This window comes from Notolepis coatsorum (genome assembly GCF_963971535.1).
Source record: "Notolepis coatsorum genome assembly, chromosome: 16".
NCBI lineage: Eukaryota > Metazoa > Chordata > Actinopteri > Aulopiformes > Paralepididae > Notolepis > Notolepis coatsorum.
Genome location: NC_140180.1, coordinates 5,251,388 through 5,268,176, shown reverse-complemented (window position 1 = coordinate 5,268,176; position 16,789 = coordinate 5,251,388). Strand labels below are relative to the sequence as shown.

General features: G+C 43.2%; 4 protein-coding genes across 4 annotated transcripts; all 4 read right to left on the bottom strand.

The window, feature by feature from the left end:
• Positions 1 to 1,513: 1,513 nt before the first annotated feature.
• Positions 1,514 to 3,988, bottom strand: LOC311242523 (protocadherin gamma-C5-like; the record flags this gene model as incomplete). Its single annotated transcript, XM_084331482.1, has 1 exon — positions 1,514 to 3,988. The coding sequence occupies exon 1, from the start codon at positions 3,980 to 3,982 to the stop codon at positions 1,514 to 1,516; it is 2,469 nt and encodes an 822-aa protein (XP_084187608.1). The 5' UTR covers positions 3,983 to 3,988.
• Positions 3,989 to 5,148: 1,160 nt separating this feature from the next.
• On the bottom strand, positions 5,149 to 7,620 carry LOC311242522 (protocadherin gamma-C5-like; the record flags this gene model as incomplete). The annotated part of the gene is made up of 1 exon (XM_084331481.1): positions 5,149 to 7,620. The coding sequence occupies exon 1, from the start codon at positions 7,615 to 7,617 to the stop codon at positions 5,149 to 5,151; it is 2,469 nt and encodes an 822-aa protein (XP_084187607.1). The 5' UTR covers positions 7,618 to 7,620.
• A 1,396-nt stretch (positions 7,621 to 9,016) lies between these two features.
• LOC311242337 (protocadherin gamma-C5-like) lies at positions 9,017 to 11,491 on the bottom strand (the record flags this gene model as incomplete). Its single annotated transcript, XM_084331285.1, has 1 exon — positions 9,017 to 11,491. Exon 1 carries the CDS (start codon positions 11,483 to 11,485, stop codon positions 9,017 to 9,019), a length of 2,469 nt encoding a protein of 822 aa, XP_084187411.1. The 5' UTR covers positions 11,486 to 11,491.
• A 1,665-nt stretch (positions 11,492 to 13,156) lies between these two features.
• LOC311242521 (protocadherin gamma-C5-like) lies at positions 13,157 to 15,634 on the bottom strand (the record flags this gene model as incomplete). The annotated part of the gene is made up of 1 exon (XM_084331480.1): positions 13,157 to 15,634. One exon carries the CDS (start codon positions 15,632 to 15,634, stop codon positions 13,157 to 13,159), a length of 2,478 nt encoding a protein of 825 aa, XP_084187606.1.
• Between the last annotated feature and the right edge of the window lie 1,155 nt (positions 15,635 to 16,789).

Here is a 16,789-nt window from a genome sequence, read left to right as displayed (position 1 = left end):
AGCAACAGCATGCTTTCTCTAAATAAAAAAGTTAAATCATTATAATTCCAATAATTTAGTATTATTTGTGAATATTAGGGTGAAATTGATTCACTAAAAAACAATTACATAATAATGATAATAATAATAATAATAATAATAATAATAATAATAATAATAATAATAATAATAATAATAATAATAATTATTATTATTATTATTATTATTATTTTAATGTATTCGATTAAATAAGTAATTTATATTATGTTTACTTAAGCTGAGTATTGGAAACTCAAATACATACAAAAATCCCTAATAAATATTTCTGTGTAATGATTTGCCATTGTTGTACATGACAATGTATATACAATCAATCCTTAAACCCCATTCATTATCAATGTATTTCACTATGAGTTGCTGTCCACAGATGTGGTGCTGAAACGTCTTGCATTTTAAGTGGTCAAACACCAGGCACACTCTGAACTTCAACAACCAGTAATAAATAATAATAATGATGACTTGGATTTATATAGCGCTCTTCACTGACCCAGAGCGCTTCACATAGTCCATTATTCATTCATACACAGTCATACCGATGGTGGTAAGCTACAAAAGCCTCTGTTTAAAACATTGCCAACAGAGTCAAAGGCGCTGTCCACAGATGTGGTGCTGAAATGCTGAGTTCACATTATGTCTGTCAGATAACAGAAAGGTAAAATCATTATAATTCCAATAATTTGGTATTATTTGTGAATATTAGGTTGAAATTGATTCACTGAAAAACAATTACATAATAATAATGATAATAATAATAATAATTATTATTATTATTATTATTATTATTTTAATGTATTAGATTAAATCAGTCATTTATATTATGTTTACTTAAGCAAGTATTAAAAACACAAATACATACAAAAAAAGCCATAATAAATATGTCTGTGAAAAAGTAAAAAGGTATGTATTGATTTGCCATTGTTGTACAGTAAAAGGTATATACAATCTACCTTTAAACCCCAATCATTATCAATGGATTTCAGTATGAGTTGCTGTCCACAGCTGTGGTGCTGAAACGTCTTGCCTTTCAATTGGTCAAAGTCCAGGCACACTCTGAACTTCAACAACCAGTGCTACAAAAGCCTGTTTAAAACATTGATTCAAAGGCGCTGTCCACAGATGTGGTGCTGAAACGCTGAGTTCACAATATTATGTCAGATAGCAGATACTCCAAACACCAAACAGATTCCATTACTTCGAAACAAAGATATCATTTTCTGGGACCTGACAACAGAGATGTCTGTTTGCTCAAATAAACAATTAAGTAAATCTGGAACACACCTCAAGGCACCATATTTTTTCCAATTACAAGATTATACTAAGCCATCATTCTCAAAGTGCTGGAAGGCTTATTGTCATCACTTGTCATAATGGCCTGTTAACAGAAGTTTCACTGTAGTTAAATGATTGTATGTTACTTCTTATGACAAAAGTTATGTATTTTGACACAGATACAGAACAGAGCTTCAACATTCCATCATTCTCTGCTGCTCACCTGCTGGCTCTCAAAGGTCCAGGTGCTGTCAGGTAAAGAGGCGTCTAGGACGTTGATCATCTCCTTAAAGTCAGTGGTGCTGCTGGGCTTAACGAAGGTGAAATCACTGTACTCTGACATGGGAGAGAGGCAGGACCTGAAGGACTGACTCTGAGACAACATGTCTCCTCCCAGGACCTCCACGTACTTAATAGGCCCGTCGCTGTTGAGCTGGATCTGCAGGTTTCTGTTGGGGTTCTTGTAGCCGTCATAGTCAGGCTGGCTCATGCAGCAACTACCGTCTCTGCTGTTCCTAACGCACTTGACTGCTAAGATGAGAAAAGTCACCACAGACAGTACAGACACCGAGGCCAGAGAGAGGATCAAATAAAGGGTGATTCTCCCACTTTTCTTGCTGGGCTCTGCTGCTTTCTGTCTCAGGTCCAAGATGGGCTCGTGGAGCCCGTCCTCTAGCAGAATGGACACCGTGACGGTGGAGGACTGGCCCGGTTCCCCGTCGTCCTTGATCTGTATAACCAGCCTCTGAGAGGAGTCGTCCTGCTCGGACACAGAGCGTTTAGTCCTCACCTCCCCCGTGTAAAGACTGACAGTGAACAGAGAGGCGTCTGTGGCCTCCGCCAGTTTATAGGAGACCAGTGCGTTATGACCCGAGTCAGCGTCCACGGCCGTCACCTTGGTAACCAGGTGGCCTGCTTTAGCGGAGCGAGGCATCCTCTGATGAGAGAGTGAGCCCAGGACAGCAGAGGAGGGGTAAATAACAGTGGGGGCATTATCGTTCTGGTCCAGGATAAAAACATGGACAGTAGCGTTGCTGCTCAGAGAAGGAGAGCCCTGGTCCTTTGCCTGCACCTGGATCTGGAACACCTTCAGTTTCTCATAGTCAAACGAGTGCATGCTGTAGATGCTGCCGTTATCAGAGTTCATGTAGACATAGGAGGACACAGACACCTCCTGAACCTTGGAGTCCAGGATGGAGTAGGAGATCTTGGCGTTTTCCCCAAAGTCCAGGTCAGATGCGGATACTGAGTAGAGTATGGAGCCTGGCACCCCGTTCTCTTTCAAATACACATTATAGGAGGGCTGGGTGAATATAGGAGGGTTGTCATTCACATCAGTGATGCTGACAGGTATAGTTCTCTTACTAGTCAGGGGAGGAGAGCCTGAATCAGTGGCAGTTATCTCAAGATTATACTCTGAGAAGCTCTCTCTGTCTAAAGCACCACTGGTAACCAGTGCGTAATTATTAGAGAATGAGGGTTTCAGACTAAAAGGTAAACCCTTTGAGAGCTGTAGCGTCACTTTACCATTATCACTGGAGTCAATGTCGCGAGCGCTGATCAACGCTACAACTGTCCCACTGGGCGCATCTTCACGTACTGGACTTGGCTGTGAGGTCAGAACGATTTCAGGGGCATTATCGTTGACATCTAAAATGTCGATTTGAACAGTACAATGCCCCTCCATCTCTGGAGAACCCTTGTCTTTCGCACTGATATCAATTTCATAATTTGATGCCGTCTCAAAATCTACATTTCCTTTCAAGGTAATTTCTCCTGTTATGGAATCTATATTAAACGTTGATATTACTGACTCGGGAGTACGCTTGCCAAATGAGTACGTTAATTCCCCATTCTGCCCCTCGTCGTTATCAGAAGCTATAACTTTGCTTATAAACGTGCCTTTTAAACTATTTTCAGATATAGACACTTTGTAAACAGGCTTTTCAAACATAGGCATGTTATCGTTTACATCCAATACAGTAATTGTTATCTTTGCTGTTCCAGATCTGACTGGATTGCCTCCATCTAAAGCAGTTAATAGCAACTGATGGATAGCCTTTTTCTCTCTGTCAAGTGGTTTCTCTAATATTAGTTCCGGGACTTTCCTTCCGTTGCTAACATCTTTTACTTTTAAACTGAAGCATTCATCTTTACTAAGCGTGTAGGACCTAAGCGAATTGCTTCCAACATCAGGGTCCACTGCATTCTCCAAAGGAAAACGACCGCCGGCCGCAGTTGTTTCAGCAATATTCAGTGTGAGCTCCTGCGTTACAAAACTAGGGGAATTGTCATTAATGTCTCGTATTTCCACCTCTATTCGATGTAACTGTAGCGGGTCTTCTATAACGACTTGAAGAGGTAAAAGGCAGCTCGCGCTTTGTCCGCATAAAGCCTCTCTGTCTATTCTCTCGTTCACCACCAGCTCGCCCTTCCCCGCATCCACGCTGAAATACTGCTTACCAGCCTCCGAGGCGACGCGCAGTTTACGGTCAAAAATCTCTGATAGTCCTAAACCCAGATATTTGGCTAGATTTCCTACCACAGAGCCCTGTTTCAGCTCCTCCGGGATGGTGTAGCGAGTCTGTCCGTCTATTGTACTCCACAAGAGGAAGAAATGATGCCACCAAAGAGCCTGCCACCTCCAGTCTCGGTATCCCGTTCTCTTTGTCATCCCTGAGCCGTTACAGCGCGTTATTTCCCATCGAGATATTATCCAGAACAAAGACTTCAATGTTAAAATCCATCTCCAGGGAGAATATTCCAACGATCACCAAATATGTTTGTGCAGGTAAAGATGCTAAATTAAAGATAGATCTTTAATCTCTGTCTATTATCTCATCCTCCTCTCTCCTCCAGCTCTGAGCAGTGTACGGGTAAGAGCGCTGAGGCTGCATGGGGGGAGGGAGTAGATCTCTTTGTACAGTTATCTATGCTATTGGTGCACAGCATCCATCTAACATCCAATGAGAGGAAAGGAGAACAGCGTTCTTAAAGCAACAGCGCGTTTTCTCTAAATAAACATGGTCTGTAAAAACAAAGCTAAAATCATTATAATTCCAATAATTTGGTATTATTTGTGAATATTAGGGTGAAATTGATTCACTAAAAAACAATTACATAATAATAACGATAATAATAATAATTATTATTATTATTTTAATGTGATAGATTAAATCAGTCATTTATATTATGTTTACTTAAGCAAGTATTGGAAACACAAATACACTAAAAAAGTCATAATAAATATGTCTGTGAAAAAGGAATGTAATGATTTTCCATTGTTGTACAGTAAAAGGTATATACAATCTACCGTTAAACCCCATTCATTATCAATGTATTTCAGTATGAGTTGCTGTCCACAGCTGTGGTGCTGAAACGTCCTGCCTTTCAAGTGGTCAAAGACCAGGCAACAACCAGTGTTATAAAAGCCTCTGTTTAAAACCTTGCACACAGAGTCAAAGGCGCTGTCCACAGATGTGGGGCTGAAATGCTGATTTCACAATATTATGTCAGATAGCAGATACTCCAAACACCAAACAGATTCCATTACTTCAAAACAAAGATATAGTTTTCTGGGACCTGACAACAGAGATGTCTGTTTGTTCAAATAAACAATTAAGTAAATCTGGAACACACCTCAAGGCACCATATTTTTTGCCAATTACAAGATTATACTAAGCCATCATTCTCAAAGTGCTGGAAGGCTTATTGTCATCACTTGTCACAATGGCCTGTTAACAGAAGTTTCACTGTAGTTAAATGATTGTATGTTACTTCTTATGACAAATTGTATGTATTTACGTTGATACAGATACAGAACAGAGCTTCAACATTCCATCATTCTCTGCTGCTCACCTGCTGGCTCTCAAAGGTCCAGGTGCTGTCAGGTAAAGAGGCGTCTAGGACGTTGATCATCTCCTTAAAGTCAGTGGTGCTGCTGGGCTTAACGAAGGTGAAATCACTGTACTCTGACATGGGAGAGAGGCAGGACCTGAAGGACTGACTCTGAGACAACATGTCTCCTCCCAGGACCTCCACGTACTTAATAGGCCCGTCACTGTTGAGCTGGATCTGCAGGTTTCTGTTGGGGTTCTTGTAGCCGTCATAGTCAGGCTGGCTCATGCAGCAACTACCGTCTCTGCTGTTCCTAACGCACTTGACTGCTAAGATGAGAAAAGTCACCACAGACAGTACAGACACCGAGGCCAGAGAGAGGATCAAATAAAGGGTGATTCTCCCACTTTTCTTGCTGGGTTCCGCTGCTTTCTGTCTCAGGTCCAAGATGGGCTCGTGGAGCCCGTCCTCTAGCAGAATGGACACCGTGACGGTGGAGGACTGGCCCGGTTCCCCGTCGTCCTTGATCTGTATAACCAGCCTCTGAGAGGAGTCGTCCTGCTCGGACACAGAGCGTTTAGTCCTCACCTCCCCCGTGTAAAGACTGACAGTGAACAGAGAGGCGTCTGTGGCCTCCGCCAGTTGATAGGAGACCAGTGCGTTGTGACCCGAGTCAGCGTCCACGGCCGTCACCTTGGTAACCAGGTGGCCTGCTTTAGCGGAGCGAGGCATCCTCTGATGAGAGAGTGAGCCCAGGACAGCAGAGGAGGGGTAAATAACAGTGGGGGCATTATCGTTCTGGTCCAGGATAAAAACATGGACAGTAGCGTTGCTGCTCAGAGAAGGAGAGCCCTGGTCCTTTGCCTGCACCTGGATCTGGAACACCTTCAGTTTCTCATAGTCAAACGAGTGCATGCTGTAGATGCTGCCGTTATCAGAGTTCATGTAGACATAGGAGGACACAGACACCTCCTGAACCTTGGAGTCCAGGATGGAGTAGGAGATCTTGGCGTTTTCCCCAAAGTCCAGGTCAGATGCGGATACTGAGTAGAGTATGGAGCCTGGCACCCCGTTCTCTTTCAAATACACATTATAGGAGGGCTGGGTGAATATAGGAGGGTTGTCATTCACATCAGTGATGCTGACAGGTATAGTTCTCTTACTAGTCAGGGGAGGAGAGCCTGAATCAGTGGCTGTTATCTCAAGATTATACTCTGAGAAGCTCTCTCTGTCTAAAGCACCACTGGTAACCAGTGCGTAATTATTAGAGAATGAGGGTTTCAGACTAAAAGGAAAACCTTTGGAGAGTTTTAACGTCACTTTACCGTTATCACCAGAGTCAAGGTCTCGTGCACTGATCAAAGCTACTACCGTGCCACTGGGGGCATCCTCACGCACTGGGCTGGGTTTTGAAGTGAGAACTATTTCTGGGGCATTATCATTAACGTCTAACACATCTATTTGCACACGGCAATGCCCCTCCATTTCAGGCAAGCCTTTGTCTTTGGCACTGACATCTACACGATATGATGGAGAACTTTCATAATCCAACTGTTCCTTCAAATATATTTCCCCTGTGATGGGATTTATGTCAAACATCGACAATATCGAAACTGGCGTGTGGATACCGAACGAGTATTCAATCTCGCCATTTGGGCCGTCATCTATATCCGTTGCTTTAGTCTTAACAATTAAAGTTCCCTTTGTGCTATTTTCACTGATAACTGCTTTATAAACAGTCTTTTCAAAAGTCGGAATATTATCGTTTATATCCAGAACAGTTATGGTGATCTGTGAGGTCCCAGACCTGGCCGGGTTCCCTCCATCTAAAGCCGTCAATAGTAGCTGGTGAACAGCTTGTTTCTCTCTATCGAGTGGCTTCTCTAACACCAGCTCTGGAACCTTTTTTCCATCCTCAATTTCTTTAACTTTTAGGCTAAAACATTCATCTTTACTGATGGTGTATGACTTCAAGCCATTGTTACCTACATCTGGGTCCTCCGCGCTCTCCAACGGAAAACGGACACCCGCAACAGTGGACTCCGATATTTTCAACATAAATTCTTGTTTTAAAAAACTAGGAGAGTTATCGTTTATGTCTCTTATTTCCACCTCAAACCGATGTAACTGTAGCGGGTTTTCTATAACCACTTGCAGAGGTAGAACGCAGCTCGCACTTTGTCCGCATAAAGCCTCTCTGTCTATTCTCTCGTTCACCACCAGCTCGCCCTTCCCCGCATCCACGCTGAAATACTGCTTACCAGCCTCCGAGGCGACGCGCAGTTTACGGTCAAAAATCTCTGATAGTCCTAAACCCAGATCTTTGGCTAGATTTCCTACCACAGAGCCCTGTTTCAGCTCCTCCGGGATGGTGTAGCGAGTCTGTCCGTCTATTGTACTCCACAAGAGGAAGAAATGATGCCACCAAAGAGCCTGCCACCTCCAGTCTCGGTATCCCGTTCTCTTTGTCATCCCTGAGCCGTCACAGCGCGTTATTTCCCATCGAGATATTATCCAGAACAAAGACTTCAATGTTAAAATCCATCTCCAGAGAGAATATTCCAACGATCACCAAAGATGTTTGTGCAGGTAAAGATGCGAAATTAAAGATAGATCTTTTATCTCTGTTTATTGTCTCATCCTCCTCTCTCCTCCAGCTCTGAGCAGTGTACGGGTAAGAGCGCTGAGGCTGCATGGGGGGAGGGAGTAGATCTCTTTGTACAGTCCTGTGTGCTATTGGCGCACAGCATCCATCTAACGTCCAATAGGAGATAAGGAGAACAGTGTTCTTAAAGCTACAGCGTGCTTTCTTTAAAATGCATGTTGTCTGAGAGGAAAAGTGACATCATAAGGTAAATATATAATTTGGTATTTTTTGTGTGAAATGTATTCACTGAAAAATAAATATTATATTTGTCAAATACAGCCTCATGTGTAAATACACGTCAGTCAACCAAGTCTAAGTCTATCTTTTGTATTTGTTGTTGTTGCTTTTAAACACGAGGTGCAATCAGGCCTTATATTCCTTTTATTTGAACAATTATTGAAACCATGATTACATCAAATGTTTCTAAATTAAACACATGTCAAAAAAGGAAAAACGTAATTAAATTATTTGCCATTGTTGTACATGAAAAGCTATCTAGAATTATCTTGTGAAAAGCTATATATAATAATAATCTACCGTTAAGCCGTATTTAACTATGTGTTTCAGCGCGAGTTGCTTTCCAGAGCTGTGGTGCTGAAACGCCCTGCGTTTCAAGTGCTCAAACACGCAGGCACTCTACCATATGAGCAAAGCCAACATCCAACTACTACAACAATGGGATGCGTTTTACAAAGCCTCTGTTTAAAAGGTCCATAGAGTGAAAGACTCTGTCCACAGATGTGATGCTGAAACGCCCTGCTTTTCAAGTGCTCAAACACGCAGCCACTATACCATATGTATGAACAAAGTCAACAACCAACTACTACTAACAATGGGATTCGTTTTACAAAACCTGTTTAAAAGGTTGCTGTCCATAGAGGTGGTGCTGAAACTTTCACAATGTTTGTTAAATAACAGATACCCCAAACAGCAAAATATGTGATGTTCCATTACATCAAAATGGATAGACAGTTTTGCCTGAAAGAACCAGTGTTGCTAAAATATAGGAATTAAATAACACTGAAGGCACCTTATTTTAAGAATAATCTACTAATCAATGATCATTTTGAAAGTTCTGGAGTTTTTTTTGCCATGGCTATCCTGTTTACAGATGTTTCACTGCAGTGCAATGGTTGTATACAGAGACAGGGTATAGAGCTTCTTATGACAAAAGGTATGTCTTTATATGTTGATATACATACAGAACAGAGCTTCAACATTCCATCATTCTCTGCTCACCTGCTGGCTCTCAAAGGTCCAGGTGCTGTCAGGTAAAGAGGCGTCTAGGACGTTGATCATCTCCTTAAAGTCAGTGGTGCTGCTGGGCTTAACGAAGGTGAAATCACTGTACTCTGACATGGGAGAGAGGCAGGACCTGAAGGACTGACTCTGAGACAACATGTCTCCTCCCAGGACCTCCACGTACTTAATAGGCCCGTCACTGTTGAGCTGGATCTGCAGGTTTCTGTTGGGGTTCTTGTAGCCGTCATAGTCAGGCTGGCTCATGCAGCAACTACCGTCTCTGCTGTTCCTAACGCACTTGACTGCTAAGATGAGAAAAGTCACCACAGACAGTACAGACACCGAGGCCAGAGAGAGGATCAAATAAAGGGTGATTCTCCCACTTTTCTTGCTGGGCTCTGCTGCTTTCTGTCTGAGGTCCAAGATGGGCTCGTGGAGCCCGTCCTCTAGCAGAATGGACACCGTGACGGTGGAGGACTGGCCCGGTTCCCCGTCGTCCTTGATCTGTATAACCAACCTCTGAGAGGAGTCGTCCTGCTCGGACACAGAGCGTTTAGTCCTCACCTCCCCCGTGTAAAGACTGACAGTGAACAGAGAGGCGTCTGTGGCCTCCGCCAGTTTATAGGAGACCAGTGCGTTATGACCCGAGTCAGCGTCCACGGCCGTCACCTTGGTAACCAGGTGGCCTGCTTTAGCGGAGCGAGGCATCCTCTGATGAGAGAGTGAGCCCAGGACAGCAGAGGAGGGGTAAATAACAGTGGGGGCATTATCGTTCTGGTCCAGGATAAAAACATGGACAGTAGCGTTGCTGCTCAGAGAAGGAGAGCCCTGGTCCTTTGCCTGCACCTGGATCTGGAACACCTTCAGTTTCTCATAGTCAAACGAGTGCATGCTGTAGATGCTGCCGTTATCAGAGTTCATGTAGACATAGGAGGACACAGACACCTCCTGAACCTTGGAGTCCAGGATGGAGTAGGAGATCTTGGCGTTTTCCCCAAAGTCCAGGTCAGATGCGGATACTGAGTAGAGTATGGAGCCTGGCACCCCGTTCTCTTTCAAATACACATTATAGGAGGGCTGGGTGAATATAGGAGGGTTGTCATTCACATCAGTGATGCTGACAGGTATAGTTCTCTTACTAGTCAGGGGAGGAGAGCCTGAATCAGTGGCTGTTATCTCAAGATTATACTCTGAGAAGCTCTCTCTGTCTAAAGCACCACTGGTAACCAGTGCGTAATTGTTAGAGAATGAGGGTTTCAGACTAAAAGGAAAACCTTTGGAGAGTTTTAACGTCACTTTACCATTATCACTGGAGTCAATGTCGCGAGCACTGATCAACGCTACAACTGTCCCACTGGGCGCGTCTTCACGTACTGGACTTGGCTGTGAGGTCAGAACGATTTCGGGGGCATTATCGTTGACATCTAAAATGTCGATTTGAACAGTACAATGCCCCTCCATCTCTGGAGAACCCTTGTCTTTCGCACTGATATCAATTTCATAATTTGATGCCGTCTCAAAATCTACATTTCCTTTCAAGGTAATTTCTCCTGTTATGGAATCTATATCAAACGTTGATATTACTGACTCGGGAGTACGCTCGCCAAATGAGTACGTTAATTCCCCATTCTGACCCTCGTCATTATCAGAAGCTATAACTTTGCTTATAAACGTGCCTTTTAAACTATGTTCAGATATAGAAACTTTGTAAATGGGCTTTTCAAACATAGGCATGTTATCGTTTACATCCAATACAATAATTGTTATCTTTGCTGTTCCAGATCTGACTGGATTGCCTCCATCTAAAGCCGTTAATAGCAACTGATGGATAGGCTTTTTCTCTCTGTCAAGTGTTTTCTCTAATATTAGTTCAGGGACTTTCCTTCCGTTGCTAACATCGTTTACCTTTAAACTGAAGCATTCATCTTTACTAAGCGTGTAGGACCTAAGCGAATTGCTTCCAACATCAGGGTCCACTGCATTCTCCAAAGGAAAACGCACACCCGCCGCAGTTGTTGTTTCGGCAATATTCAGTGTGAGCTCTTGCGTTACAAAACTAGGGGAGTTGTCATTAATGTCTCGTATTTCCACCTCTATTCGATGTAACTGTAGCGGGTCTTCTATAACGACTTGCAGAGGTAGAACGCAGCTCACGCTTTGTCCGCATAAAGCCTCTCTGTCTATTCTCTCGTTCACCACCAGCTCGCCCTTCCCCGCATCCACGCTGAAATACTGCTTACCAGCCTCCGAGGCGACGCGCAGTTTACGGTCAAAAATCTCTGATAGTCCTAAACCTAGATCTTTGGCTAGATTTCCTACCACAGAGCCCTGTTTCAGCTCCTCCGGGATGGTGTATCGAGTCTGTCCGTCTATTGTACTCCACAAGAGGAAGAAATGATGCCACCAAAGAGCCTGCCACCTCCAGTCTCGGTATCCCGTTCTCTTTGTCATCCCTGAGCCGTTACAGCGCGTTATTTCCCATCGAGATATTATCCAGAACAAAGACTTCAATGTTAAAATCCATCTCCAGAGAGAATATTCCAACGATCACCAAATATGTTTGTGCAGGTAAAGATGCGAAATTAAAGATAGATCTTTCATCTCTGTTTATTGTCTCATCCTCCTCTCTCCTCCAGCTCTGAGCAGTGTACGGGTAAGAGCGCTGAGGCTGCATGGGGGGAGGGAGTAGATCTCTTTGTACAGTTATCTATTCTATTGGTGCACAGCATCCAGCTAACATCCAATGAGAGGAGAGGAGAGGAAAGGAGAACAGTGTTCTTAAAGCAACAGCATGCTTTCTCTAAATAAAAATGTTAAATCATTATAATTCCAATAATTTAGTATTATTTGTGAATATTAGGGTGAAATTGATTCACTAAAAAAACAATTACATAATAATGATAATAATAATAATTATTATTATTATTATTTTAATGTATTCGATTAAATCAGTAATTTATATTATGTTTACTTAAGCTGAGTATTGGAAACTCAAATACATACAAAAATCCCTAATAAATATGTCTGTGTAATGATTTGCCATTGTTGTACATGACAATGTATATACAATCAATCCTTAAACCCCATTCATTATCAATGTATTTCACTATGAGTTGCTGTCCACAGATGTGGTGCTGAAACGTCTTGCCTTTTAAGTGGTCAAACACCAGGCACACTCTGAACTTCAACAACCAGTACTACAAAAGCCTCTGTTTAAAACATTGCCAACAGAGTCAAAGGCGCTGTCCACAGATGTGGTGCTGAAATGCTGAGTTCACATTATATCTGTCAGATAACAGAAAGGTAAAATCATTATAATTCCAATAATTTGGTATTATTTGTGAATATTAGGTTGAAATTGATTCACTGAAAAACAATTACATAATAATAATGATAATAATAATAATTATTATTATTATTATTTTAATGTATTAGATTAAATCAGTCATTTATATTATGTTTACTTAAGCAAGTATTAAAAACACAAATACATATAAAAAAAGCCATAATAAATATGTCTGTGAAAAAGTAAAAAGGTATGTAATGATTTGCCATTGTTGTACAGTAAAAGGTATATACAATCTACCCTTAAACCCCAATCATTATCAATGTGTTTCAGTATGAGTTGCTGTCCACAGCTGTGGTGCTGAAATGTCTTGCCTTTCAAGTGGTCAAAGCCCAGGCACACTCTGAACTTCAACAACCAGTGCTACAAAAGCCTCTGTTTAAAACATTGATTCAAAGGCGCTGTCCACATATGTGGTGCTGAAACGCTGAGTTCACAATATTATGTCAGATAGCAGATACTCCAAACACCAAACAGATTCCATTACTTCAAAACAAAGATATCGTTTTCTGGGACCTGACAACAGAGATGTCTGTTTGCTCAAATAAACAATTAAGTAAATCTGGAACACACCTCAAGGCACCATATTTTTTGCCAATTACAAGATTATACTAAGCCATCATTCTCAAAGTGCTGGAAGGCTTATTGTCATCACTTGTCATAATGGCCTGTTAACAGAAGTTTCACTGTAGTTAAATGATTGTATGTTACTTCTTATGACAAAAGGTATGTATTTTGATGTTGACACAGATACAGAACAGAGCTTCAACATTCCATCATTCTCTGCTGCTCACCTGCTGGCTCTCAAAGGTCCAGGTGCTGTCAGGTAAAGAGGCGTCTAGGACGTTGATCATCTCCTTAAAGTCAGTGGTGCTGCTGGGCTTAACGAAGGTGAAATCACTGTACTCTGACATGGGAGAGAGGCAGGACCTGAAGGACTGACTCTGAGACAACATGTCTCCTCCCAGGACCTCCACGTACTTAATAGGCCCGTCACTGTTGAGCTGGATCTGCAGGTTTCTGTTGGGGTTCTTGTAGCCGTCATAGTCAGGCTGGCTCATGCAGCAACTACCGTCTCTGCTGTTCCTAACGCACTTGACTGCTAAGATGAGAAAAGTCACCACAGACAGTACAGACACCGAGGCCAGAGAGAGGATCAAATAAAGGGTGATTCTCCCACTTTTCTTGCTGGGCTCTGCTGCTTTCTGTCTGAGGTCCAAGATGGGCTCGTGGAGCCCGTCCTCTAGCAGAATGGACACCGTGACGGTGGAGGACTGGCCCGGTTCCCCGTCGTCCTTGATCTGTATAACCAGCCTCTGAGAGGAGTCGTCCTGCTCGGACACAGAGCGTTTAGTCCTCACCTCCCCCGTGTAAAGACTGACAGTGAACAGAGAGGCGTCTGTGGCCTCCGCCAGTTGATAGGAGACCAGTGCGTTATGACCCGAGTCAGCGTCCACGGCCGTCACCTTGGTAACCAGGTGGCCTGCTTTAGCGGAGCGAGGCATCCTCTGATGAGAGAGTGAGCCCAGGACAGCAGAGGAGGGGTAAATAACAGTGGGGGCATTATCGTTCTGGTCCAGGATAAACACATGGACAGTAGCGTTGCTGCTCAGAGAAGGAGAGCCCTGGTCCTTTGCCTGCACCTGGATCTGGAACACCTTCAGTTTCTCATAGTCAAACGAGTGCATGCTGTAGATGCTGCCGTTATCAGAGTTCATGTAGACATAGGAGGACACAGACACCTCCTGAACCTTGGAGTCCAGGATGGAGTAGGAGATCTTGGCGTTTTCCCCAAAGTCCAGGTCAGATGCGGATACTGAGTAGAGTATGGAGCCTGGCACCCCGTTCTCTTTCAAATACACATTATAGGAGGGCTGGGTGAATATAGGAGGGTTGTCATTCACATCAGTGATGCTGACAGGTATAGTTCTCTTACTAGTCAGGGGAGGAGAGCCTGAATCAGTGGCTGTTATCTCAAGATTATACTCTGAGAAGCTCTCTCTGTCTAAAGCACCACTGGTAACCAGTGCGTAATTATTAGAGAATGAGGGTTTCAGACTAAAAGGAAAACCTTTTGAGAGTTGTAGCGTCACTTTACCATTATCACCGGAGTCAATGTCGCGAGCACTGATCAACGCTACAACTGTCCCACTGGGCGCGTCTTCGCGTACTGGACTTGGCTGTGAGGTCAGAACTATTTCAGGGGCATTATCGTTGACATCTAAAATGTCTATTTGAACAGTACAATGCCCCTCCATCTCTGGAGAACCCTTGTCTTTCGCACTGATATCAATTTCATAATTTGATGCTGTCTCAAAATCTAAATTTCCTTTCAAGGTAATTTCTCCTGTTACGGAATCTATATCAAACGTTGATATTACTGACTCGGGAGTATGCTTGCCAAATGAGTATGTTAATTCTCCATTTTGCCCCTCGTCATTATCAGAAGCTATAACTTTGCTTATAAAAGTGCCTTTTAAACTATGTTCAGATATAGACACTTTGTAAACAGGCTTTTCAAACGTGGGAATGTTATCGTTTACATCCAATACTGTAATTGTTATCTTTGCTGTTCCAGATCTGACTGGATTGCCTCCATCTAAAGCAGTTAATAGCAACTGATGGATAGGCTTTTTCTCTCTGTCAAGTGGTTTCTCTAATATTAGTTCGGGGACTTTCCTTCCGTTGCGAACATCTTTTACCTTTAAACTGAAGCATTCATCTTTACTAAGCGTGTAGGACCTAAGCGAATTGCTTCCAACATCAGGGTCCACTGCATTCTCCAAAGGAAAATGCACACCCGCCGCAGTTGATTCTGCAATATTCAGTGTGAGCTCTCCTGTCACAAAACTAGGGGAGTTGTCGTTAATGTCTCGTATTTCCACCTCTATTCGATGTAACTGTAGCGGGTTTTCTATAACGACCTGCAGAGGTAGAAGACAGCTCGCGCTTTGTCCGCATAAAGCCTCTCTGTCTATTCTCTCGTTCACCACCAGCTCGCCCTTCCCCGCATCCACGCTGAAATACTGCTTACCAGCCTCCGAGGCGACGCGCAGTTTACGGTCAAAAATCTCTGATAGTCCTAAACCCAGATCTTTGGCTAGATTTCCTACCACAGAGCCCTGTTTCAGCTCCTCCGGGATGGTGTAGCGAGTCTGTCCGTCTATTGTACTCCACAAGAGGAAGAAATGATGCCACCACAGCAGCACCTGCCATGTAGGCATTCTATTCCGCCACATCGCTTCTCGATCCATGAAAAAATTATATCCACCGCTATTCACCCAGATTTCACCTTCCCAGCGGACAGTATGATCCAATATCAACGTCGTTCATATCTCACGGTGATAGAGACTCGTATATGTGTGCATCCATATCCCTCTCCTCCAGCTCTAAGCGTCGCACGGTGCTGAGGCTGCACGGGTGGGTGAGGGGGTGGAGGGAGTGGATCTCTTTGTACAGTTCTGTTAGCTATTGGTGCACACTGTCGACCGGTTTACACCAATCATGGCTTCGCGAGCGAGTAGAGAACTGTGACGTCTGGAGCGCAGAGGAATCACAGCTTCTCCATAACGCAAGACGTGAATCTATTCCCTTGCTTTCTATTCTATTGACAAAAGAAAATACCGGTAGTCATATTTGCATTTATTATTCTTTTCTTTTGTATCAGTCTGTGCACCATCATTACTCATTCAATTATCAATCAATAATTTAACCAGTGCCCCTATCATTTCAAAATAATATGTCAAATGTGTATAGATATTCTAAATAAGACACTGAAAAACATTATTTATCGATGATAGTCGCATCTTAATGGAGGAGGCACTGTAGTGCTTGCATTGATCATCTAATGCACTATGGAGGAAGGGTTGAATATGGATCCACACATCATCATCTTGTCTCCAGGCTCTGTGATGCCTCTGTGTCTGACAAGGCTCTTCGTTGCCTTCCTGTGGCCAGAGAAAGCTACTGCAGCTACACACGTCACCAGAGACGCTCCACGATGTTCACAGACATAATGCTACCAAACAGCCGTCATAAAATACCCGTATGGAGGTCTGTAGAGCAAATGAAGAGGGGAGGGGGAGTACAGAGGGGGAACAATCCACGCAACTCTCTCTGTCATTCATTCATTTATTCTCTCCCTCTATTTCCCCCTCTCTCGCTCTTTCAATCTCACTCTCACACACGCACACGCACACACACACACACACACACACACACACACACACACACACACACACACACACAATTATTTGTCCTAATTCCACGAACCAATTATAGGCAGATGGTGTAAAAAAAGACCCTACACTTTATTTGCTCTTAATCTACCAATCAAATCAATCTAAACGGTAGTGAAAATAAGCCATCTACTAACCTGGCCTGCCTGGCAACAGGGAGCGTAAGGGTCT